The sequence below is a fragment of the Netta rufina genome (assembly GCF_964035555.1).
Source record: "Netta rufina genome assembly, contig: SCAFFOLD_138, whole genome shotgun sequence".
Classification (NCBI taxonomy): domain Eukaryota; kingdom Metazoa; phylum Chordata; class Aves; order Anseriformes; family Anatidae; genus Netta; species Netta rufina.
The window spans coordinates 8,321-31,057 of record NW_028168833.1 but is presented as its reverse complement, the minus strand read 5'-3'; the positions used below and the strand labels follow the sequence as shown (position 1 = coordinate 31,057).

The window sequence follows — 22,737 nt, the reverse complement described above, 5'->3', positions numbered from 1 at the left end:
CTAACCCTAACCCTAACCCTAACCCTAACCCTAACCCTAACCCTAACCCTAACCCTAACCCTAACCCTAACCCTAACCCTAACCCTAACCCTAACCCTAACCCTAACCCTAACCCTAACCCTAACCCTAACCCTAACCCTAACCCTAACCCTAACCCTAACCCTAACCCTAACCCTAACCCTAACCCTAACCCTAACCCTAACCCTAACCCTAACCCTAACCCTAACCCTAACCCTAACCCTAACCCTAACCCTAACCCTAACCCTAACCCTAACCCTAACCCTAACCCTAACCCTAACCCTAACCCTAACCCTAACCCTAACCCTAACCCTAACCCTAACCCTAACCCTAACCCTAACCCTAACCCTAACCCTAACCCTAACCCTAACCCTAACCCTAACCCTAACCCTAACCCTAACCCTAACCCTAACCCTAACCCTAACCCTAACCCTAACCCTAACCCTAACCCTAACCCTAACCCTAACCCTAACCCTAACCCTAACCCTAACCCTAACCCTAACCCTAACCCTAACCCTAACCCTAACCCTAACCCTAACCCTAACCCTAACCCTAACCCTAACCCTAACCCTAACCCTAACCCTAACCCTAACCCTAACCCTAACCCTAACCCTAACCCTAACCCTAACCCTAACCCTAACCCTAACCCTAACCCTAACCCTAACCCTAACCCTAACCCTAACCCTAACCCTAACCCTAACCCTAACCCTAACCCTAACCCTAACCCTAACCCTAACCCTAACCCTAACCCTAACCCTAACCCTAACCCTAACCCTAACCCTAACCCTAACCCTAACCCTAACCCTAACCCTAACCCTAACCCTAACCCTAACCCTAACCCTAACCCTAACCCTAACCCTAACCCTAACCCTAACCCTAACCCTAACCCTAACCCTAACCCTAACCCTAACCCTAACCTAACCCTAACCCTAACCCTAACCCTAACCCTAACCCTAACCCTAACCCTAACCCTAACCCTAACCCTAACCCTAACCCTAACCCTAACCCTAACCCTAACCCTAACCCTAACCCTAACCCTAACCCTAACCCTAACCCTAACCCTAACCCTAACCCTAACCCTAACCCTAACCCTAACCCTAACCCTAACCCTAACCCTAACCCTAACCCTAACCCTAACCCTAACCCTAACCCTAACCCTAACCCTAACCCTAACCCTAACCCTAACCCTAACCCTAACCCTAACCCTAACCCTAACCCTAACCCTAACCCTAACCCTAACCCTAACCCTAACCCTAACCCTAACCCTAACCCTAACCCTAACCCTAACCCTAACCCTAACCCTAACCCTAACCCTAACCCTAACCCTAACCCTAACCCTAACCCTAACCCTAACCCTAACCCTAACCCTAACCCTAACCCTAACCCTAACCCTAACCCTAACCCTAACCCTAACCCTAACCCTAACCCTAACCCTAACCCTAACCCTAACCCTAACCCTAACCCTAACCCTAACCCTAACCCTAACCCTAACCCTAACCCTAACCCTAACCCTAACCCTAACCCTAACCCTAACCCTAACCCTAACCCTAACCCTAACCCTAACCCTAACCCTAACCCTAACCCTAACCCTAACCCTAACCCTAACCCTAACCCTAACCCTAACCCTAACCCTAACCCTAACCCTAACCCTAACCCTAACCCTAACCCTAACCCTAACCCTAACCCTAACCCTAACCCTAACCCTAACCCTAACCCTAACCCTAACCCTAACCCTAACCCTAACCCTAACCCTAACCCTAACCCTAACCCTAACCCTAACCCTAACCCTAACCCTAACCCTAACCCTAACCCTAACCCTAACCCTAACCCTAACCCTAACCCTAACCCTAACCCTAACCCTAACCCTAACCCTAACCCTAACCCTAACCCTAACCCTAACCCTAACCCTAACCCTAACCCTAACCCTAACCCTAACCCTAACCCTAACCCTAACCCTAACCCGAACCCTAACCCTAACCCTAACCCTAACCCTAACCCTAACCCTAACCCTAACCCTAACCCTAACCCTAACCCGAACCCTAACCCTAACCCTAACCCTAACCCTAACCCTAACCCTAACCCTAACCCTAACCCTAACCCGAACCCTAACCCTAACCCTAACCCGAACCCTAACCCGAACCCTAACCCGAACCCTAACCCTAACCCTAACCCTAACCCGAACCCTAACCCGAACCCTAACCCTAACCCTAACCCTAACCCTAACCCTAACCCTAACCCTAACCCTAACCCTAACCCTAACCCGAACCCTAACCCGAACCCTAACCCGAACCCTAACCCTAACCCTAACCCTAACCCTAACCCTAACCCTAACCCTAACCCTAACCCTAACCAACCCTAACCCTAACCCTAACCCTAACCCTAACCCTAACCCTAACCCTAACCCTAACCCTAACCCTAACCCTAACCCTAACCCTAACCCTAACCCTAACCCTAACCCTAACCCTAACCCTAACCCTAACCCTAACCCTAACCCTAACCCTAACCCTAACCCTAACCCTAACCCTAACCCTAACCCTAACCCTAACCCTAACCCTAACCCTAACCCTAACCCTAACCCTAACCCTAACCCTAACCCTAACCCTAACCCTAACCCTAACCCTAACCCTAACCCTAACCCTAACCCCTAACCCTAACCCTAACCCTAACCCTAACCCTAACCCTAACCCTAACCCTAACCCTAACCCTAACCCTAACCCTAACCCTAACCCTAGCCCCGCCGCCCGCCCTAACCCTAACCCTAACCCTAACCCTAACCCTAACCCTAACCCTAACCCTAACCCTAACCCTAACCCTAACCCTAACCCTAACCCTAACCCTAACCCTAACCCTAACCCTAACCCTAACCCTAACCCTAACCCTAACCCTAACCCTAACCCTAATGGCGGATCTAACCCTAACCCTAACCCTAACCCTAACCCTAACCCTAACCTAACCCTAACCCTAACCCTAACCCTAACCCTAACCCTAACCCTAACCCTAACCCTATCCCTAACCCTAACCCACTCTAAATCCCTGACGACCTAGGTCTAAAAGCCCTAACCCATGGAAAGCCTTTACGCAGGCCCACATGCCGCTGGACCCTCCGTGTTCGCTCTTTCTCAGCAACCCTAAATGTATCCCTACCCAGAATCGGAGAGGAATTAAAAATAAGACCCCAGTGAACGCGCACAAAGCCCCTTTCGCCCATCAAAAATTGCCCCCCAAGGAAGGCTTTTGGTATAACTGAACTTACCAACTTTTCATTGGTCAAACAACTTTGCAAATTACAACAGCAAATACCCAGAAACTTCCATGCCTTAAAGGCTGGAGAACAAGAAACCAGCTGGAGAACAACAAACTGGAGACTGCATGGAGGCTCCTGAATCACCTTTCTTTGTTCCCTCTCAATTGTTATCTCAACCATGGGGCTTTCCAACCCCCGTGGCCACACTCCCAAATTTCCCCCTTCTTTATTGATATCAACCATTTTCTGGACATGAATTACCACTCCATATATAACAAGATGTCATGGGATGGGAATGAGTTGGGCATCAGGATGGAATGGGGATGGGGATGGAGATTGGAATGGGGATGGGGGTGGGAATGGGGACTGGGATTGCATCACTTTCAGCCCCTAATTGCACTCGGTGATGCCGGAGCCGTTACACACAGTGGGATCTCCGTGGGGGGGGGACGCTGCAAGGACCCCCCACACACACACAGATTCCAAGCACCGTGCCACCACCTCGCCACCCCTCCCAGTTCCATTAAAAAAATTAAAAAATAACACTAGGGTGGAAGAGGGAAGAGGGGGCACCCCCTCCGGTCCCCCTTTGTTTGTGGGGGGATGGGGATAGTCGCAGCGGGTGCCGCCCCTTCTCCCCCCCCCCCCCCCCCCCCATTATTTCTCCCCCCGCCCAGCCATCGGCCTCGCAGTATCGGTCAGCCTCGGCCCCCCCGCTGGGCGGCCGTGGGAGCGGGGGACCGGGCTGAGGCTGGGACCTTCCTGTTCCCGGTCCCCCTCCTCCCCTCTCCCCCCGTCCCCCCCCGCCGCCTCCTCGCCTCCCGCGACGGTGCCCCGAAACCGCTGGAAACCAACCGGGCCCCCCTCCTCCCCCCCCCGGCACCCGCTCTTTTCCCGAGTCCCGAAAGCCGACCCGGAGGTGAGTGATGGGAGTGGGAGGGGATTCGTTTAGCGGGTGGAGATTTTTGGGAGATGCCCCCCTTCGTTCTTCGGTGACACCCCCCCCCCTTCAGTGCAGGGGAAGGGAGAGCCCCGCTTTGCGGGGGGGGGGGGGCTGGGGAGGCGCTGGGAGGGGTGGCGGGTGATGGGGGATGTGATGTGGGTTTCCTTTGTGCCTCACGGCCAGTTCCACCCCCAAAAGAAAAAAAAAAAAAAAAAAAAAGACCGTGGTGGAAACTGAGGCACGGAGCGGGGCGGGGGGGACTGTCCTTGTGTCCCCCCCCCACGGGGGTGGAACCAGCGGGAGTCCCGGCCTCCATCCGCGGGCATCTGGGGGGGGGGCGGGCCCGGTTTGTGGCTTGGGATTTGTTCGGGGGGGGGCACTGATGCCCCGTGCCTCCATTTCCCCCTCGCTGCGTGCCAGCGCGGCTGCTTCGACCCCTCGCCCCCTCCCTCCCCCCCCGCTGCACCCGCGCCCCCCGAGTGCTGGGGGGGTGCTGGATGAGGACCCCCTGGGTGCTCAGGGAGTGCACTGGGAGCCTATGGGGATGGACTGTGAAGTGCTGGGGTGTACTGGAAAGCTGTGTAGGGGGTACTGGGAAGCAGGGGGGGTGCACTGGGAACCTCTGGGGATGAACTGTGAGATGTTGGGGTGCACTGGGAAGCTCGGGGGGGTGTACTGGGTAAGCTGGGGAGGATGAACTGGGTGGTGTTGGGATGCATTGGGAAGCTGGGGGGACTACACTGGGAACCCTGGGGGCTCTACTGGTCAGTTTCGGAGGGTGCACTGGGAACCTTCTGGGTGCTTTGGAGCGCACTGGGCACATACAGGGGGGCACAGGGAACCTCTGGGAGTGCATTGGGCAAACTGGGGGCACTGGGTGGTTTTCGGGTGCATGGAGCAGTATTGGTGCACATTGATTATTTTCGAGGCACACTGGGAACCTCGGGGTGCACTGTGTGGCATTGGGGTGCACTGGAATGGACTGGCCATTTTTGGGATGTACTGGGAACACATGGGGTGCACTGGGGGGGCCTTGAGGTGCACCGGATGCTTTAGGAGGGTGCTTGGGTCAGTTTTAGGGTGCACTCTGCAGCCCGGAGGACATGCTGGGAACGCTTGGGATGCACTGGGCAAACTGGGGGATGCATTGGGAGCCTTTGTGGGTGCACTGGGGAAACTGGGAACCTTTGTGCGTGCAATGGGCAAACTGGAAGCTACACTGGGCAAACTGAAGGCCTCCCTGGGAACCTTTGTGGGTGCACCAGGCAATCTGAGAACTGCACTGGGGACCTTTGTGGGTACACTGGGTCAACTGGGGACCACACCAGGAACCTCTGGGGGCTGCACTGCGAACCTTAGGGGCTTTACTGGGGAAACTGGGAACCTTTAGGGTTGCACTGGGCAAACTGGGGGCTGCACCGTGCAACCCGGCCCTCCCCCCCCCCGCCCCGGGGGCTGCTCCGTTCCCCCCGGCCGCGCCCCCCCGGGCTCCCGTTACCGGCCGCGGGCCCCCTCGGGGCTGCTTCTCCCCTCCCCTCCCCTCCCCGCCGCCCCCTCCCCGTCCCCGAGGGGGGGGGTCGGGGCCTCCCCCGCCCCCCGCTCCCCCGGCGCCGGCGCGGAGCCGCCGCCACCTCCTCGGGCCGGGCCGAGCGGAAGCGGCGGCGGCGGCGGGGGCCCGGTAAGCCCGGGGAGGGGGGGGGCGGGGGGGGCGGGGGGAGGGAGCCGGGGGTAAGGGGGGGAGGCGCGGGGGGAGCGCCGTGCCCGAGCCCCCCCCGCCCCGGTTGGTTCCCCCTCCCCCCGTACCAAGATGGCCCCGGCCGCCGCCCGCAGCGCCGCCCCCCCACCGCCACTCCCCCCCCCGGCCGCATCCTGCGGGGGCTGGGGACGGGGTTGGGGACCGGTCCGTGCCCCCCCCCCCCGGTCCGTGACATCCCCCCCCCCCCCCCCCCCCCCCCCCACGGAATCCGTTGACCCCCCCCCCCGGCATCCGGTTCCTCCTCCCAGGATCCGCCCCCCCCCCACACACAAAATCTGCACCCCCAATCCTTCCCTCCCCCCGAAATCTCCCCCCTCAACCCTTCCACAATCTCCCCCCTCCATCTGCCCCCCCCCAATCTCCCCCTCTTATTCCCCCCCAAATCTCCCCCCCCGATCCCCCATCTGCCCACCCCAATCATTTCCCCCCAAAACTGCCCCTCCCCACCTGTGCCTCCCCCCTCCCCCACTCTCGAGTCTGTGCTGCCCCCCCCAAGTGTCATCACCCGTGTCCCCCCCCCCAGATCTCCGCCGCTGTCTCCTGGGCCAAGCGCGGAGCCACTGACGTCCCCGGAGACGAGGTGAGGAGGGGGCTGGGGGCACGGTGGGGGGGAGGGACACAAAGGGGTGGGGGGGGAATGGGAGGATGCAGGGGACATGATGGGACCGGGGGGGGGGCACAAGGGACACGAGGGGGCACAAGGGGATTTGCCACATGGAAGGGTTTGGGGTGGCACACAGGGGATTTTTGGATGGCACGAGGGGATTTGGGGTGATACAAGGGGATTTGGAGTGCCACGAACAGGTTTTTGGGTGGCACAAGGGGATTTTTGGGTGGCTTGAAGGGATTTTGGGTGGCTCGAGGGGATTTGGGGCAGCACAAAGGGACTTACATCGGCACAAAGGGATTTGGGGTGGCACAAGAGGATTTGGGGTGACTGAAGAGGATCTGGGGTGCCACAAGGGAATTTGGGGTGGCACAAAGGGTCCTGGGGGGGGCCACGAAGGGCCCCTAGCCCCCCAGCAGCAGCTGTAACCCCCCAAGGGCTGGGCACCTGCATGCAGCCACTGGTGCTTGCAGGCAGCACGGGGTGGGGGGCATAAGGGAGGGTTTTGGAGTGGGGGGTCCCATGCTCAGCCGAGGGCCTGGCGACCCCCAGACCTCCCCTGGCCACCCCCATGGAGCAGGACGAGCCCTGTGTGGTGGAGCTCCACGACTCGGACGAGGCGGGCATGGTGCGAAGGGTCTACATCGGTGAGGAGGGGAGCGCAGAGCCCCGGGGGGGTGGAAAAGAGCCCCGGGAGGGGGGTGGAAAGGTGCCCTGGGGGGGGGGGGAGGTTCCCAGCCCCCTCCCCAGCCTCTTTGTGGCCTACAGCTGATGATGGCATCGTGAGCGACTGCGAGGACGAGGTGCTGCCACACGAGATCATCCAGACCGTCATCCCCCACAGCCCCCTGGCCTCCAAGGGCAAGAGGCGGGGGGCGGCGGGGGGTCGGGGGGCGGGCGCCGGCTCAGCGGCGGGGGGCTACGGCGAGGAGGAGCAGGAGGGCGGCAGGGGGCGGCTGCGGGGGGGCCGGCAGCGCCCTTTTATCTGCAATGAGTGCGGGAAGAGCTTCAGCCACTGGTCCAAGCTGCTGCGGCACCAGCGGACTCACACCGGGGAGCGGCCGAGCACGTGCGGGGAGTGCGGGAAGAGCTTCAGCCAGAACTCGCACCTGGTGCAGCACCGCCGCACGCACACCGGGGAGAAGCCGTACCGCTGCGGGGACTGCGGGAAGAGCTTCAGCTGGAGCTCCAACCTGATCCAGCACCAGCGCATCCACACCGGGGAGAAGCCCTACACCTGCGGGCAGTGCGGGAAGAGCTTCACGCAGAGCAAGAACCTCATCAAGCACCAGCGCACCCACTCGGGTGCCCGGCCCCACCGCTGCGGGCAGTGCGGCCGCGGCTTTGCCCAGAGCACCAACCTGCTGAAGCACCAGCGGGTGCACGCCGCCCGCAGCCAGCCCCCAGCCTGCCCCGAATGCGGGCAGAGCTGCCGCGATGGCGCTGAGCTGGAGCGGCACCGGGCGCAGGCGCACGGCCACGAGCCCTACATCTGCGTGGAGTGCGGGGAGAGCTTCGCCAAGAGCGCCACGCTCAACCGCCACAAGCGCGTGCACAAGCCGCTCTTCGTGCGCTGAGCCAGTGCGCGGGCGGGCGGACAGACGGACAGACGGCGCTGCCTATGCTGCGGGGCTTGGGCCCACGATGCCCTCGGCGAAGGGCTGGGGCCCGCAGTTGTACATAGCATGGGGCCAGGGGGAGGCAAGTGCAGAAGCCACGAGTGGGGCGAGGGGCCAGGGTCCGGCTGTAGAATAAAGTACTTCTGTTGGGGGGAAGGCGGCTGAGTTTTGTTGGGCTGGGGGGGCTCTGCTGCGTCCTCAGCCCTGTGTAGGAGAGGCAGAGGGGCTGGGGCAGTTCCTCGGTTGCTTTTGGGGGTGCTCCCCCCAGCCCCATGGTTCAAGAAGTACCAGGCAGCACTGGGGGTGTCCCCACATCTCAATTTATTCCACACGCTGGCAGCGAGGGGCTGCCTACAAAAAGGGGAAGGGTCAGGACAGTGGTGAGGCAAGGAGCACGGGGAGGGGACACTCTGCAGTCCGCACCCCTGGCCCAGCAGCGATGCAGAGGAAGGCAGCCCCCCGAGGCTGAAGGCTACGCCTTGGTGGTGGCACCCTGTGCTGCCCCCAGGGCTGTGAGCTGCTGGATCTTCTGGTTCATCATCTCCACCACAGCTGGGGGAAGAGAAGGCAGCGGGGCGGTGAGGGGGCTGTCAGGGGGACCCCAGATGGTGAGCTGTGGCGGTGCTGGCCCTTACCCTGCTTCATGGCATGCTTCTCCTGCAGCGCCGGCTGGATCTTCTCCATCTGCTTGGTCAGGAAGTCGATCTTCCGCTTGAAAAAGTCTCGGGCATCATCTGCTGTCTGAGCGGATAAAGGGCAACAGCGGCCTCGAGGCGCTGAGATCCTGCACGCCGCAGCCAGAGGCAGCCCCGTTCATCACCTGCCACCTTTTGGTGGCTACTCCGGGGCCAAGCCCACGCTCCATGCCCACCAGCGCAGCCCCCGGGGGCGTGCAAAGGTGCTGAGCACCCTGCTGGGAGCCCCGTTCCCCTCCCAGGGCTCAGAATTCAGCCTGCTTGCACCACGGGGAAGCAGTGGACCCAATGGCCCCAACCCGATGGCAATTGGTGAAAACAGGCACGGGAGCAGTTCCCCAATTGCCAAATCGCCCCATGGTTCTCCCAGCACCCGCCCCTCACCTTCTCCACATAGTAGCCGGTTCCAACGTCGATCAGGACGCGCTCGACATCCGAGAGCTTCCCAGGGACGTACATCTGGTGGGGGCGGTCAGGGAAAGCGGGGGACCAGGACAATTACACACCTCCCAGAGCAAAGCCGTGAGCCGGGGCACCGGCAGCACTGCACCATGCTGCCAGCGCAGGTTTATGCTGGATCAACGGCATCGAAGGATGGAACCGACAGCTCTAAAGGCCCCCGGGGTGTTAACGGTGTGGGGTCAGCAAAGGATACAGAGCTGGTGAGTGGCACCAGCAGGTCCTTCCCTGTGGGAGAGCAAGCAGAGACGTGTGAGCACCAGGGCAAGGGGAGCCCCCAAGGACAGAGGTCGATGCCTCTGTGCCCCAAGTGATTTTCAGCGAGACACAGAGCCAGCGAGGCCAGGAGGGAGGAAATCGGCCCCTCGGGGTCCCACTCACCTTCGTTGCTTTTGTTGAGGACGTTGAGGCAGTCCTTGGCTTCCACATACTTGGTCTGCACCACCTTGAGCTGGGCAATGGAGGACGAGAGGAACTCCACCTCCTGGGGAGAGAGCGCGCGGCCCGGCCGCGGGAGGGACGGCTGGAGGGGACCCCATGGGCGGAGGGGGCCCTCGTGGAGCTGTGTCCGCAGGGATCCTTCTGGAGCTGGTTTTTGGGAACGGCCCTAAGCCAGCCACGGGACAGCAGGGGGCGAGCCCTGGTGCACAAGAGGATGGGCGCAGGGGGAGCAGGAGGGGAACGGCCTCGTCCCCACACAAGGCCCCCACGCAGCCTGACCCCACATCCCGCCCCCTCTCACCCCTTGTGCCCCCCGGATTCCCCCAGGCCCCCACAGCCCCCCCCGGCCCCCTTTGTGCCCCCCGAAGCCGCCCCCCCCCGGCCCCACCTGGTCGAGCTGCCCCTTGAGCACCTCCAGCTGCGGCAGGCTCAGCTCCGCCACGTTCACGGCCTGCGCCATCTTGGGCTTGGCCGTGCTCCCCCCCCCTCCCGCCCCGCAGCGCCCCCCGGCGGCCGGAGGACCCCCGGGACCCCAAATTTCGGGGACCCGCAAAGGCAGCAGGAGCCGGGGGGGGGAGCGGGGGGGGGCTGTGCCCGCTCCCAGAAAGAGGGGAAGTCCAGGGGGCAGCACCCCATCGCCCCCCCCCCCCCAAAAGGCAAAAAGCTGCAGCCCCCCAGGAGGGGAGGCTCCTCTGAGCCATGGGGGGGACACCAAGCAGCCCCCCCCCCCCGCAGGTGTTTCAGGGAAGCCTGGGGTCCCCCCCACAAACTGAGCCACCCCGGGGGGCAGGGGACCCCCCAGGAAAGGAAGGGTCGGGTTGTGGGATGGGGGACAAAGGGGAGCAGCACTGGAGGAGGGCCAGGGGACGCCCCCCGCTGGAAGGAAGCCGGGGGGGCTGGGGTCGGCCTCCTCCTAAGGCCCCGAGGGAAGGGCGAAGGCTCAGGGTGGAAGCGAGATTTCTGCTCAGGAGGGGGCACAGGCCCTGGGGCAGGGTGCCCGGGGAGGGGGCAGCATCACCGTCCCTGGGGGGGGCAGGGATGGGATTGTGGATGGAGTGGCTTGGGTTAGGTTAGGCTCCAGGAACCCCTTGGTCCTTTCCCAGCTCGTGGTACAAGCACACACCAGCCATTGTGAAGGGGAAGGCACTTTATTTATTATTTATCAAACCAGGGGGAATTATTTAAAATCCAACTAGTTAAAAGAACAGGAAGCAGGGGGGACGGCAGCTCTCACTGCAGGCACACGGGCAGGCCATAGGCGACGGGGGCAGCCCCGATGAGGTATTTGAGGCGGGGGGCTTGGCGGGCCTGGGCCATGTAGTGCAGGAGGGGGGCACCGGAGCCCGCCTGCAGCCAGCCCTGCAGCAGCGCCTCGGTGTAGCGGTCGAGGTCACGATCAGTCACGTCCCACAGGTTGCCCAGGATGAGGGGGCTGGGAAAAAAAAAAAAAAAAAAAAGGATGTTAGGGCCAGCAGGGCTGGGCGCCACGCACCCCCCCCCCCGGCTGCGTCTCATGCACAAGGTGAGAGGAGGACAAGGAGAACACACACTGCTTACCAGCACAGGGAAAAGGCAGGGGAGGGGGGCAATAAAAAGCAGGGAGGTGGGGATGGGGTAAAAAGAAGGCAAGAAGGGGATGGGGCGAAGACCCCGTCTGCTCCCCAGAAGCCACCCCCCTCTCTCCCCGCCTCACCAGCCAGCCAGGAGGTACTTGAGGATGATGCCGGAGCCCTCGAGGCCGCCGCGCACGGCCAGCGCAGCACTGCTGCAGCCGAAGAGCAGGGCCACGGCGTTGCAGTCCAGCTGGGCGATGTCTGTCCCGTCCAGCAGGCGGGCGCCCGCCCCATGCCCCACGTAGCTGCCAGGAACAGGAGCAGGGTGAGCAGGGTGAGCAGGGTGAGCGCGATAGCGCAGCCCCGCACGGCCACGGGCACTCACATGTAGAGGTCGTGCTCCAGCAGCGCTGCCTGCATCTGCTCCTGGCTGGGGATGGCTCCTGTGACCCCGCTCCAGCCCTGCTGGCTGCGGGAAAGGAGGAGAGAAGTCATAGAAGGGGGGGAGGGAGCACGGACCCCCCTCCTCCCCGCTCTGTGCGCCCCCGCTCCTCCTCACCTCTCGAACCAGCTGCGGAAGCGCTCCTCGGTGCTCGGGAGGTTGTTCTGGGGGTTGAGGATGTAGAAGGTCCTGGTGGGGTTGACGCCGCGGTGCAGCACAGAGCCTGCCTGCTGAGGGGGGAGGAGGAAGGGAAAAAAGAAATAAGAAATCACGAGTCAGCCCCAGCCCAGCACCAGCCTCGGGGGGTCCCAAGCCCCGCGGCAGAGCCAGGGTGCCCCCCTTCCACTCACCCTCGGTGCCAGGTTGTAACTCAGGAGGAAGCGCAGGGACGGGAGGCGGGTGACAGGCACGGCGCGCAGGCACGCCATGCTCTCCCAGGGCAGCTTCTGGAGGTGCTGTGCAGGGAAGAGGAGGAGGAAGAAAGGAAGGGGAGGAAGGCGTGAGCGATAGAGCGCCTGTCCGAGCTGAGGGAGAAGCAGCAGGGGCAGGCTCTCACTTTATCCAGCACGAGGACGAGGGAGCCGCCAGGTGCCCGGACGCGGCTCCTCTGCTTCTCCAGGGCCTTTTGCAGGAGGAGCTCCGCTTTGTTGCGGGACTGCGAAGGGCACATCCCTGCGGCCAGGGCTCGCACGTCGGCCGGGGTGAGGAGTGGAGCAGCGCTGAGCAGGACCTGCAGCAAGGGGTAGGCGTGAGCCAAGGCAGAGCTCCCCCTGTGCCCTGCCCCAGCCCGGGGAGCTCAGCACCTTGAGCAGCGCCGGGTCCGAGCCCCGCCAGCTGCAGCGACGGAGCTGGGCGAAGAGGCGGGCGGCTTCCTTGGCCAGCGCGGGCTCCTGGCTGGTGGGGAGCAGCATTCCCTTCCAGCAGCCCAGCACCTCCGTCTCCAGGGTGTCGATGAGGCTCTGCGAGAGAGGACAGAGTCACGGGGGGGTCCGAGCATTCCCCCCAGGCGTGGGGAGCACGGGGTGCCTCTCGCCTACCTTCATCCTGCGGTCCAGCTTGGAGCGCCACAGCCACCAGTCACGGTTGTCGGTGCAGTTGATGGTTTCTTTCTGCTCCTTCTGGATGGTGTCGAAGTCACTCAGCACTGAGCTCAGCGGGGCCTGGGGGAGGAAGGGAGCCATGAGCCCAGCCCCAGGCTCATCCCGGCTGCTCCACTCTTCTAGCCCTTCCCTCACCTTGGTGAGCGCGGTCGGGATGTGGATGGTGATGGGAGTGCTGCCCCTCTCCAGCCGTGTCAGCAGCAGTATGTCGTCCTTGGAGAAGGGCTGGATGCTCGCGAGGGTCAGCATACAGACGGTCACTCCTGAAAAAGTCACCCCCCGACCTTCAGGAGAGGCCAAGGCATCAGGCAGCACCCTCCGGGGCTCCACTTGGATCAGCCCTCACCTGCAGGGATCTGCTGCAGCTGCTCTCTGAATCTGTTGAGCTCCTGGGGCCCCAGACCTGTGGGGCTGAAGCTGAACAGGTTCTGGAGCTCAGTGAGGTGATGGATGCGCGAGGGAGCATCCTGCAGGGAGAGCCCTTGGAGCTGCTCAGCCACAGCTGCTGCCGACTTCTTCTTCAGTTTGCTGCAGAGGGAGAGGTGGTCGGGGGTGGGGGGGGGAACGTTGCTCCAAACCAAGCCCTCCAGGGCTCTAGGTTTGGCTGAGCCCCTTCCCCTTCTCAGCAAAGCTCCAGCGACAGAGGCAGGGAGGCACAAAACCTACTGAAGCTTCTTGTGGATGATGCTGAGCAGCTGATGGCGCGTGGTGATGGAGACCGACTCGGACAGCAGATAGGCGGTGGAGACGGGGTCCTGGTCGCCCGTGGCCAGAGCCAGGAGCTGGCAGATCTGGCTGTAGAGCCCGGCAGGCGGGCAGTGGCTGATGCAGTTGAAGGCAGCTTTCAGGAACCCGCAGGCAGTGTCCAGCAAGGAATCATCTGGAAGGGGCAAAGCAACACCACCAGGATCAGGCAGCGAGCCCGTGGCCACCTTGGCTCTCCCTCTGCTGCTCTCCCCTCCACTTGGAGGGTTTTTGCCCTTTTAAGACACGCTTCGGCGGAGGTGGCCCCAGCGTTGCCATTTGCCTCTTCCCACCCCGCGGTTCCCCACTCCCGCTCACCTTCCATAGCCTGCAGGGCATTGAGGCACAGGGGGTTCCCGCTGCCCGGCCTCCCCCCCGCCAGGACTTGCTTGGTGGCCTCGCGCTGCAGCACCTCGTGCTTGCCGTCCGCAATCTCCTGCCTGCGCCGGGGGGGCTGGATGCTGCCTGTGGGGAGAGACGGAGCCGTTTGGTCCCCGGGGCTGGGGACAGCAGTGACGTGACAGCTTAGGGCACTTGAAGGCTCCCAGCAAGTCCTTGTTCCACAGCTCACCTGCGGCTCCCTCTTCTTCCTCGCAGGCTTGCGAGAGCTCGAAGCTGTTGTCAAGCTCAATGTTTTCCTTATCCTCCTTGATGGTTCTCAGAAGCTCCTGCTCCTCCTTGGCTCTCCTGGCTGGAGCCCTGCGGGTCGCCTGCTGCCTCTTCTCCTCTGTGCCCGCAGCCGTGTGCCCCCTTCGGGGCTGGGCGCTGCTGCCCTCCAAGGAGCTCAGCTGGCAGCCCTCCGTCCCCAAGAACTCAGGGAGCAGAAGTCTCCGGCAGTGGGATGCTGACTGCAGCGACCTGTGGCTGGGAGCCTGGCTTCTGCCGCTCGCCGGAGTCGTCCCCGGCTTGGGATCCTCAGCGTTGCTGTCATCACTGAACGTCACCTGCTGTGGCAGGATGGGGATGTGGCAAGGCTGCAGCCGCCTCTTGAGGCCACCTCGCCTCCCTCCCTGCTTACCCGCATGAAACGCCTCAACCTCTGGATTTTGGGCGCCATCAGGAGCTGGGTCTCGCTGAGCGGCGGCGAGGCGTCTTTGAACGCAGTGAAGGGAGCCTTGGAGGGCAGGGCAGCCACAGCCCCATGGCCCCGTGCCTTGGTGGGGGTACAGACCTGGTGCAGGCTGCTGGGCACGGCCTCCGGCTGGAGCATAACGGGGGACACCTCAGCGTCAGAGTTGCCCAAAGCACAGGTGTTGGTGGCCCCCGCCGCAGCCAGGGGCTTCGCTCTCTGGTTCTTCGCTCTGGGTCTGGGCACGGGGGATGCTGCGCCCCCCTGGGCACGGGCCCTGGTGGGGGGACAGGCTCTGGGGCGCAGGGTGCGAGGCGCCACCGCCGGCTCAGCCTTGGAGTCGCTGAGCACAGGAGCTTGGGTGGCATCCACCCCAGCTGGGAGCTTGGCTCTCAGGGTCTTCGTCGCTTTGGGTTTGGGCAGTGAGGACGCTGCCGGGGCCACCTGGCTGCTGCCCCTCCGGGGCTGAGCCTTCTTCTTGGTGGGACTTGGGGGGAGCGGCTCCCAAGCACAAGCAGCGGGTAAGACGGAGGCCACGGAGCCACTGCGCTTGGTGGCTAGGTGGCAAATGGTGACCATGGCTTTGACAAGCAGGAGGCTGGCCCTCGAGACCTCGAGGCTGGGCAGGTGAGGTCTGCAGGAGGCCACGAAGGACAAACCGGCCTCCAGCTGCTCCAGCAGCTCCCTCTCGGGCTGGGGGCTGGCCAGGCTGTGAAGGGCCAGCGTGGCGTAGCCGGTGGCCACCAGGTCATCCAGCAGCTCCAGCGCCGGTGCGTCTCTGCCGCTGCCCAGCTTGTCCTGCAGCAAGGTGGAGAAGCGAGCGGCCACAGGGCCGCAATGCCGCAGGGTGGCCTGGAGCAGGCCCAGCCCCTCGGCCGTACTGCCCGCTGCCAGCTCGCCCTGGGCACAGGCAAGCAGCCAGCGGAGGCAGAGGGCCGAGAGGGCCAGGTCAGAGCAGAGGCAGCAGGGGCAGGCAGCGGGGTGGGCAAGGAAGTCCAGCCTCCTCCTCAGCTTGGTTTTCAGCTGCGGGGAAGAGCAGAGCGCAGCCGCCTTCTCCTGCCTGCTCACCCCAGCCACGAATTCCAGCGCAGGGCCCTTCAGGAATGCCTCGTCCTCCCCGGAGGACTCAGAGCTGGAGTCCTGCCGCCTCCTGCCCTCCAGTCTGCCCTTCCTGGGCAGGATCTTCTTGGGGCCTCGCTGCTTCTTGGCGGTGTCAAACTCTGCAGGCAGAGCAGTTGGAGAAGGAGTGCGGGCTGCTGGTGCCGCCCACAGCTTCTGCTGCCCAGGAGGGTCCCGGCTGCGGCTCCACCAGCACGGCCGGGGGCTCACCCTGCTCCCAGCCCCACTCCCAGCCTGGAGCCAGGACTCACCAGTGCCAGACTCCAGCAGGAACAGCGCCTGCTGCAGGTCCACGTGGCTCAGCTCCAGGTCGTCCTGCTGCAGCTCCAGCTGCAGCTTCAGCACCAGGAAGCAAATGCACCTGGGAAGGGGTGAGGACAGCCCTCAGAGCCCCCCCGCTGCCACAGCTCCAGCACCGTGCACCAGGGAATGAGCTCGTGGGTGAGCTGGCAAGGACACCGCCACCAGGGAGCCCCCCGGGGCCAGGACCAGTGCCACAGCCGCCCCCACCCCCAGCCATCCCACGGTCACTCACCACCGGCTCGCCTGCAGCCTCGTGGCCAGCCTGATACCCTCCAGGCAGAAGGCTTTGGCCCTGCACACCACCTCGGCGCGGCCGAGCAGGGCCACCAGGCACTCCGTGCAGCTCAGCAACTCAGCCAGCGTCTGCCACTTCTGCAGCACGTTGTTCCCTGCGCCGCAGGACATGGGGCTGGTGACCGGCGCTGCTCCCTGCTGGGGGGGGATGCACCCATGTCACCGGTGCCTCACCACAATCCATGAACTGTGCCTCTGCAGCCGGCTTCTGGGCGCCCAGCATGTCGCTGCCCGCCAGGAGGAGGAAGATGCTGCGGAAGAGCTTGTAGGCTTCGGCCAGAGCCGCCTCGGGGGTCTTTGGCCCTGCACCAGGACGGCCGTGGGTGACGGGGCTGCCCCCCCAGCACCCACCCCCAGCCCCCAACCAAATGGGGCTGTTTCAGGGGACAGCCACGTTTATGCAGGGCTCCAGCGGCTCACCCTGCGCGGAGATGCGCTGCCTGAGCTCTGGCGAGAGCCGGCTGGGTGGCAGGCTGAGGTAGAGAGCGGTGAGTTGCAAGACTTGTGCTCGGAGCATGTGCCACACCTTGGCCACCTTCCGCAGAGCCGGGTTCTGTAACACCTCCAGCAGGAGGGCAAGGCCCTCCTCGATCTGCAGGAGGCAGCAGAGAGGGGAAAAGAGGCACCTGTCACCGCGTGGAGCGTCTTCGGGGCTCCAGTGGGCACAGGCCACCAGCAAAATCGCAGACAGAGCTGCTGAGGTCTCCTCTTGCCCCCTAACACCACACACGAGGCAGAAAAGGGTTTCTGGGGAGACTCACCCGGTTGCTGGCACAGCACATCTGGCTGCGGAGCATCAGGCAGGTTTGCTGCAGCAGCAGGTAGGAATCGCTGCTGCTGTTGGCTTCCTGCAAGCAGGACTCTGTCTCTGCCAGGAAGAGCTGGAAGCCAAACAAGCCGACATGAGGGCTGGGGCTGTGGGGAGCAGCCAAGCTGCCCTCCCTCCCCGCTGCCCCCCCGCGGGCCTTGCCTCGGCGTAGCTGTGGCACTCGAGCTGGAGGAGCAGTTTGGTGACCTGGCAGAGGGCACCGGCCATGCCCAGGCTGTCCCCAAGCGCGCCGCACAGGGCTCGGACCAGCAGGTAGCTCTCTATGGCTTGCAAAGGCTGGGGGGGGGGGGAGAAAAACCCACGGGTGCGTCGAGGGACAATGCTGGGGGGAGGCCGCTGCCCCCCTGGGCAGCCCCAGCAGCGCTACCTTGGCCATCAGCCTGTAGAGAGATGCCATGATGTGCAGGGAGGCCACGGTCTGCTTGGGGCTGCGCACGGCTGGGACGCCCTCGGAGACCAGGAGCTCCTTCCACAGGGCCAAGGCTTCGTCCAGGTGCTCGGAGCAGGCTGATGGCACGCCACAGGGCTCAGCAGCGGCAGCAGGACACGGGCAGGCATCTCCCGGCCGGCCCTTCCCTCCCCACACCTCCCCTGTGTGGTGTGTAGCTGCCGACCAGGTCGACCCACAGAGGGGAACCCCGCTCCCACCCCAAAACTGGGTGCTCCGGAGGAGCCTTTTCTGCTGCGCCAACAGCCCGAACCCGCCGCACTCACCCGACTCTGTCGCCAGGTTGAAGGAGATGCCTTCGTACAGGAACGTCTCCTGTGGCCCCGCCTCGTAGTCGAGGTCATTTGGCTTGAAGTCGTCCAGGTTCTTCTGCCCCTGAGCCTTGGCTCTCTGCTCCCTCGCTGTGCCCTGCGGCAGGGTAAAGGCGGCAGTAACGCTTGGGGGGCACTGCGGGACCCCCCAGGACACCCCCCAGCAGCTGCGGGGTCATGTCTCCCCACGCACCTCCTCCAGCCTGGACTCCAGCGTGCAGATGTAGAGCCAGAGCAGAGCCTGTGCCCGGTCATCAAGGAGCTGCTTCTGGTTCTGGGCGCTCCTGGGCACCGCCTCCAACAGCCGCAAGGCTTCGTGCACAGAGTCCAGTGCAGAGCTGTCAGAGAGAGGGGTTAAAACACAGCCCTCCACCCCAAAACGCACCTGAAGAGGAGGAGCGGGCATCACCAGCACCCAAACCAGCCAGGGCGATGGGACTCCAGACCCTTAAACCTTGCCGAGGGCCCTCAAGAGCCCCCCCCGGGGGGCCTGCAGGGAAGGAGGAGGGGCTCGCAGGCGTGGCAGCGCGCTCACCAGTCCGTCTGCCAGGTGGATTTGTGGTAGCACAGGACCCGCGCTAGCTCCGTCAAGACGAAGGCACGCTCGTGCAGGCGGCCGCTCTCCTCCGAGCAGATCTCCAGCAGGTCGCAGAGGACGTTGTAGCGCTCCTGCCCCGTGTTGGCAGGGATGGTCTTGTACGCCTTCAGCTCCTCCAAGAGCACGGCCACCAAGGTCTCTGCATCCAGGCAGCGCCCCTCCAAGGCTTCCTTCAGGGTCCTGGGTGAGCGGGGGGGGCTCTGAGTGAAGCCCGGCTCGGCAATAGGGCTTTGTGAGAGCCCCCCGAGGCGCCCCCTCGCATGGGGCAGCGCCAGGCTTCCCTCACCTCAGCCGCAGCTCCTCAGCTCCATGCTTCACGGCGTCGGTTTTCACTCGGGCCCAGAGGGAGACGGGCTCGGCCAGCAGCTTCCCGAGGCGGCCCCGCAGCGCCACCAGCCACTGCACGGTGGAGGCCAGGGCACTCTCCAGACGGCCCAGCTTTCGGTAGCTCTCCACCTGCAGCCTGAAGCACCTGTGCAGCTGCGGGAAGAGCGCGGAGGAGCGGCTTCAGCGCCCAGGCTGCCTGCCGAGCCCACCCCGGGGGGAAGCCAGCCAGTCCCCAGCCGCTCCTTCACTCCCCCGGCACCGGGCCACAGCTCAAAGCCTTCGGCCCCCTTTGGGCCAAGAACAGCAGGACTCCACTCACCTTTTCGTGGGGGATCTCGGGGTATTTGTAAGAGTCTGTCGTCTCCAGCATCCGGCAGAAGAGCTCGGAGATGGAGCTGGCCTCCTCGTGAAGGTTCTGGTTGTAGAAGATGTATGCCAGCTTAAACGTGCACGATGCTGTCGCAGGGAGGAGAGATACATTAAAGATGTGCTGCAAATTCCAAGCCCCCCCCATCCTCCTCACCCCAGCCAGGCGCCGCAGGTGGCCGAGGAACCCTCTCCCCCCATCGATGCCCCTCAAAACGCCTCTGGGGGGCCGACAATGAGCTGCACGAGGGAACACTGACCAGTGGCATCGAGGTGCTTGGCTTGCTCGGTGTCAGGGAGCCCCTCCAGCGCCTCCAGCATCCGCGCCACAGTGCCCCGGCAGCCCGATGTCAGCCGCTCCAGCTCCGACCACCCGGCCACCTGCAGGGGACACACTGGCTGTCAGGGACTGCGGAAATGCCCCTGGGGACCCCCCAGGGACCATCCCTGCTGCTACCGGTACCTGGGAGCACTTGAAGGTGTCGCACGCCATGCTAGTGAAGAGCTGGAGGCTGTGGAAGAACAGCTGCTTCAGCGCTAGCCTCTGCCGTGTGCCGTCGGGGGGAACCTGCAGAGGGCAGGAGGTGACCACCCAGCCCCTGGCAATGTTACAGCCCCCCCCCACCGCTCCAATTAATGGGGGGGCCCTCATTAGGCGCTAGCCCTGCTCCCAAAGCCTCACCCTCTGCAGCAGCAGGCCGAGGACCTGGCAGTGCCCCTCCACAAAGGCGCAGAGGCTGAGCACGTCCTCGCGGCTCAAGGGCTGCCGCGGGCTCCTCTCGTTGTGCTCGCCCAGGGCCACCACCACCAGCTGGCAGCCCTCGGCCAGCAGCCGCAGGAGACGCTCCGAGGCCTCGGCCGCACCGCCCAGCACCGCCGCTGCCTGCGAGAGATGGGGCCCCGCCGGCCTCGAGCCCTCGGCCAGCACCCGGTTCAGCCTCACTGCGGCCTCCAGGAGGTTCAGGGGCTCGTCCAGCGGCACCCTAGAGCCGCGCAAGAAGCAGTGGGCGTCCTCTGCCGCCGCCTCCGCCTCGCTGTAGCAGCCAGCCCTGCAGAGCTGCCGGCACTGCTCCAGCGCCAGCTCGAAGCAGCAGAAGGCCTGCGGCAGGCCGGGGGATCGCGGCGCTTCCTGGCGCAGGGTGTGGAGGCTGGTCGCGGTGCACTGGACCCATGAGACTGAGATGGGCGTGCGGCGGGCTTCGGAGAGGATGGTGGCAGCCGCCTGGCGCGCGGTCCGTGAGGTGAAGAAGGGCGGCTCCAGCGGCAGCACGGCGGCCTCCTCGTTCTCCAGCAGCAGGAGGAAGTGCAGGGCCTGCAGGCGTTGCCCCGGGCCATCTGCCCGCTTCCACAGCACGAGGAAGGCGTTTTGGGCGATGGAGATGAAGTCTTTGCAGGGGGTGCCGATGGGCTCGAGGCTGCGCAGGCGGACGAGGAGGAGCTGGGCTGCTCGCAAGCGAGCGATGCCGCAGCCCCCCGCGGCCGCGTTGCGCAGGAGGTGGTAGAGGATCTTCTCCAGGTAGAAGGGGGAAGACAGGTGGGGTGCCGAGGCCACGTAGCCCCTCACAGCCACCTCGGCCAGCCCCAGCAAGCTGGTGGCGTGGTCGAGGCGGCCCCCCGCCTCGCTCCCCAGCTCCCCCCTCGGCTCCTCCTCCGGCTCCCCTCCTAGCTCGCCCAGGCGCTGCACGCAGGCTCGCAGGATTTGGTCGCACACCAAGTTCTGTGAGGCGGCCGGCGGCCTCCGGGGACGGGAAAGACTTTTCTGGAGCAGGGGGTAGAGAGGGAAAGAGAGTTTTGGCCCCCCAGCAGGGGATCCCGGCCCTCGTGCAGCACCGGGCACCCCCCCCGCAGCTCACCGACAGTTCCGCCTGCAGCGTCTCTGTGCCCTCCCTGCTGGCCATACGCGCCACAAAATCAGTGCCCTGGAGGTGCTCCATGTCAGCCCTGCGGGGTGGTGGGGGGGGGGGGGGTGAGGGGGTGCTGGTGCTCACAGCCCCACACACCCCCCAGTCTCCAAAGAGGCCTACAGAGCCCTCCCACCCCTCACTCCCACCCCCAGGCCCTGCAGGACCCCCCCGAGCCCCCCTGGCCCCTCGGCCCCCCCCGATTCCCTCAGCCCCCCTCCAAGTCCCTGCAGACCCCCCGGCCCCCCAGCCCCCCGGGCCCCAGCCCCCCTCCGGCCCCTCGCCCCCCTGAGTCCCTGCAGTGCCCCCCCCGGCCCCTCCACCCCCCCCGGAGTCCCTACAGCCCCCCCCCGCCCCTCAACCCCCCCGAGTCCCTGCAGTGCCCCCCCGGCCCTTCAGCCCCCCCCGGCCCCCCCGAGTCCCTCGGCGCCTCCCCGGCCCCCCAGCCCCCCCCAAGTCCCTGCGGGGACCCCCCGGCCCCTCAGGCCCCCCCTGAGCCCCTGCAGCCCCCTCCGGCCCCTCTGCCCCCCTCCGGCCCCTCAGGCCCCCCCGAGCCCCTGCAGCCCCCCCCCCGAGTCCCTCAGCCGCCCCCGAGTCCCTCAGCCGCCCCCGAGTCCCTCAGCCGCCCCCCGGCCCCCCCCCGAGTCCCTCAGCCTCCCTCCGGCCCCTCAGCCCCCCCCGAGTCCCAAAGCCGCCCCCCGCCCGCCCGCCCGCTCCCAGCTCCTGCAGGACCCCCGCCGGCCCCTCAGCCCCCCCAAGTCCCTCAGCCGCCCGGGCCCCCAGCCCCAGTCCCTGCAGGGACCCCCCAGCCGCCCCCGAGTCCCTCGGCCCCCCCCTTATTTTAGCCCCCTCACGTACTCTTCTATCGCTTCTCGCAGACAGACTCGCGGTCCCCGCCGCGCGCCCCGTCCAAATAAGCCGCGCCGCGGGCAGTGAGGGCGGGGCGCCCCGCGCGGGGCACGCCGGGACTTGTAGTCCCATAACGGCTCCGCGGATGCGCGCGGGGGGGGAGGGAATGGGGGGACCTCAAGCGAGAGGGGGGCCGTGTGGGGGACCCCGTGTAAGGGGGAGTCGTGTATGGACTCCACGTAACCGGGGAAGGCTTGTAAGGGCCCTGTGTAAGCGGGGGGGGCGGCGTGTAGGGACCCTGTGTAACTGGGGGGGCAAATTGGGACCCCATGCAAAGGGGGGGCAGGTGAGGACCCCTGCAATGGCGGGGGCAGCAAGTGAGGACCCCTGCAATGGGGGGTCCTGAGCGCAGGGAGGGAACGCGATGCAAATAAATACATCATTAAATAGCGAAGTAGATGGGGGCGTGGGAGTAAAGCCGCTGTCTGTGCAGTTACAGCTGGGGGGCAGTGAGCAGTGCCCTGGGCAGGCGGCCCCGCAGAGCGCAGGCTGCTTGGAGCAGCTGGGCTGGGGGGGGCGGGGGGGGGGGTTGAGGGGTTGGGGGGGTGCCTAAGGGCCTAAGGGAGGGGCTCGCGGGGGGGGGCCCCTCTGAGAGGTGGTCCGGGGATGGCCCTTGTGGCTTGGGAGGGGGCTCTGAGGTGG

The 22,737-nt window shown here is 64.7% G+C and overlaps 3 protein-coding genes across 4 annotated transcripts; 1 reads left to right on the top strand and 2 right to left on the bottom strand.

Moving 5' to 3' along the window:
• Positions 1–5,403: 5,403 nt before the first annotated feature.
• Positions 5,404–8,145, top strand: LOC311221840 (uncharacterized protein; the record flags this gene model as incomplete). Its single annotated transcript, XM_084307239.1, has 4 exons — positions 5,404–5,457; positions 6,485–6,564; positions 7,121–7,215; positions 7,337–8,145. The coding sequence occupies 4 exons, from the start codon at positions 5,404–5,406 to the stop codon at positions 8,143–8,145; spliced, it is 1,038 nt and encodes a 345-aa protein (XP_084163365.1).
• A 340-nt stretch (positions 8,146–8,485) lies between these two features.
• PFDN5 (prefoldin subunit 5) lies at positions 8,486–10,281 on the bottom strand. 2 transcript variants are annotated; one of them, XM_084307235.1, is made up of 6 exons: positions 10,171–10,281; positions 9,723–9,825; positions 9,538–9,569; positions 9,267–9,341; positions 8,823–8,928; positions 8,486–8,739 (listed from the first exon to the last, which is right to left on the bottom strand). In XM_084307235.1, the coding sequence occupies exons 1-6, from the start codon at positions 10,240–10,242 to the stop codon at positions 8,660–8,662; spliced, it is 468 nt and encodes a 155-aa protein (XP_084163361.1). In that variant the 5' UTR covers positions 10,243–10,281; the 3' UTR covers positions 8,486–8,659. The 2 variants fall into 2 exon arrangements, with proteins under 2 accessions (XP_084163361.1, XP_084163362.1); XM_084307236.1 differs by having other exon boundaries at positions 10,195–10,252.
• Positions 10,282–11,012: 731 nt separating this feature from the next.
• ESPL1 (extra spindle pole bodies like 1, separase) lies at positions 11,013–21,219 on the bottom strand (the record flags this gene model as incomplete). The annotated part of the gene is made up of 30 exons (XM_084307237.1): positions 11,013–11,214; positions 11,476–11,640; positions 11,721–11,804; positions 11,895–12,007; positions 12,128–12,232; positions 12,334–12,507; positions 12,581–12,736; positions 12,815–12,937; positions 13,013–13,140; positions 13,224–13,405; positions 13,544–13,757; positions 13,940–14,086; positions 14,193–14,568; positions 14,640–15,910; positions 16,061–16,170; positions 16,345–16,501; positions 16,581–16,709; positions 16,827–16,998; positions 17,168–17,287; positions 17,377–17,511; positions 17,603–17,742; positions 17,950–18,091; positions 18,188–18,332; positions 18,530–18,772; positions 18,879–19,072; positions 19,239–19,375; positions 19,546–19,666; positions 19,749–19,853; positions 19,968–21,044; positions 21,139–21,219. 30 exons carry the CDS (start codon positions 21,217–21,219, stop codon positions 11,013–11,015), a joined length of 6,648 nt encoding a protein of 2,215 aa, XP_084163363.1.
• Positions 21,220–22,737: the final 1,518 nt, after the last annotated feature.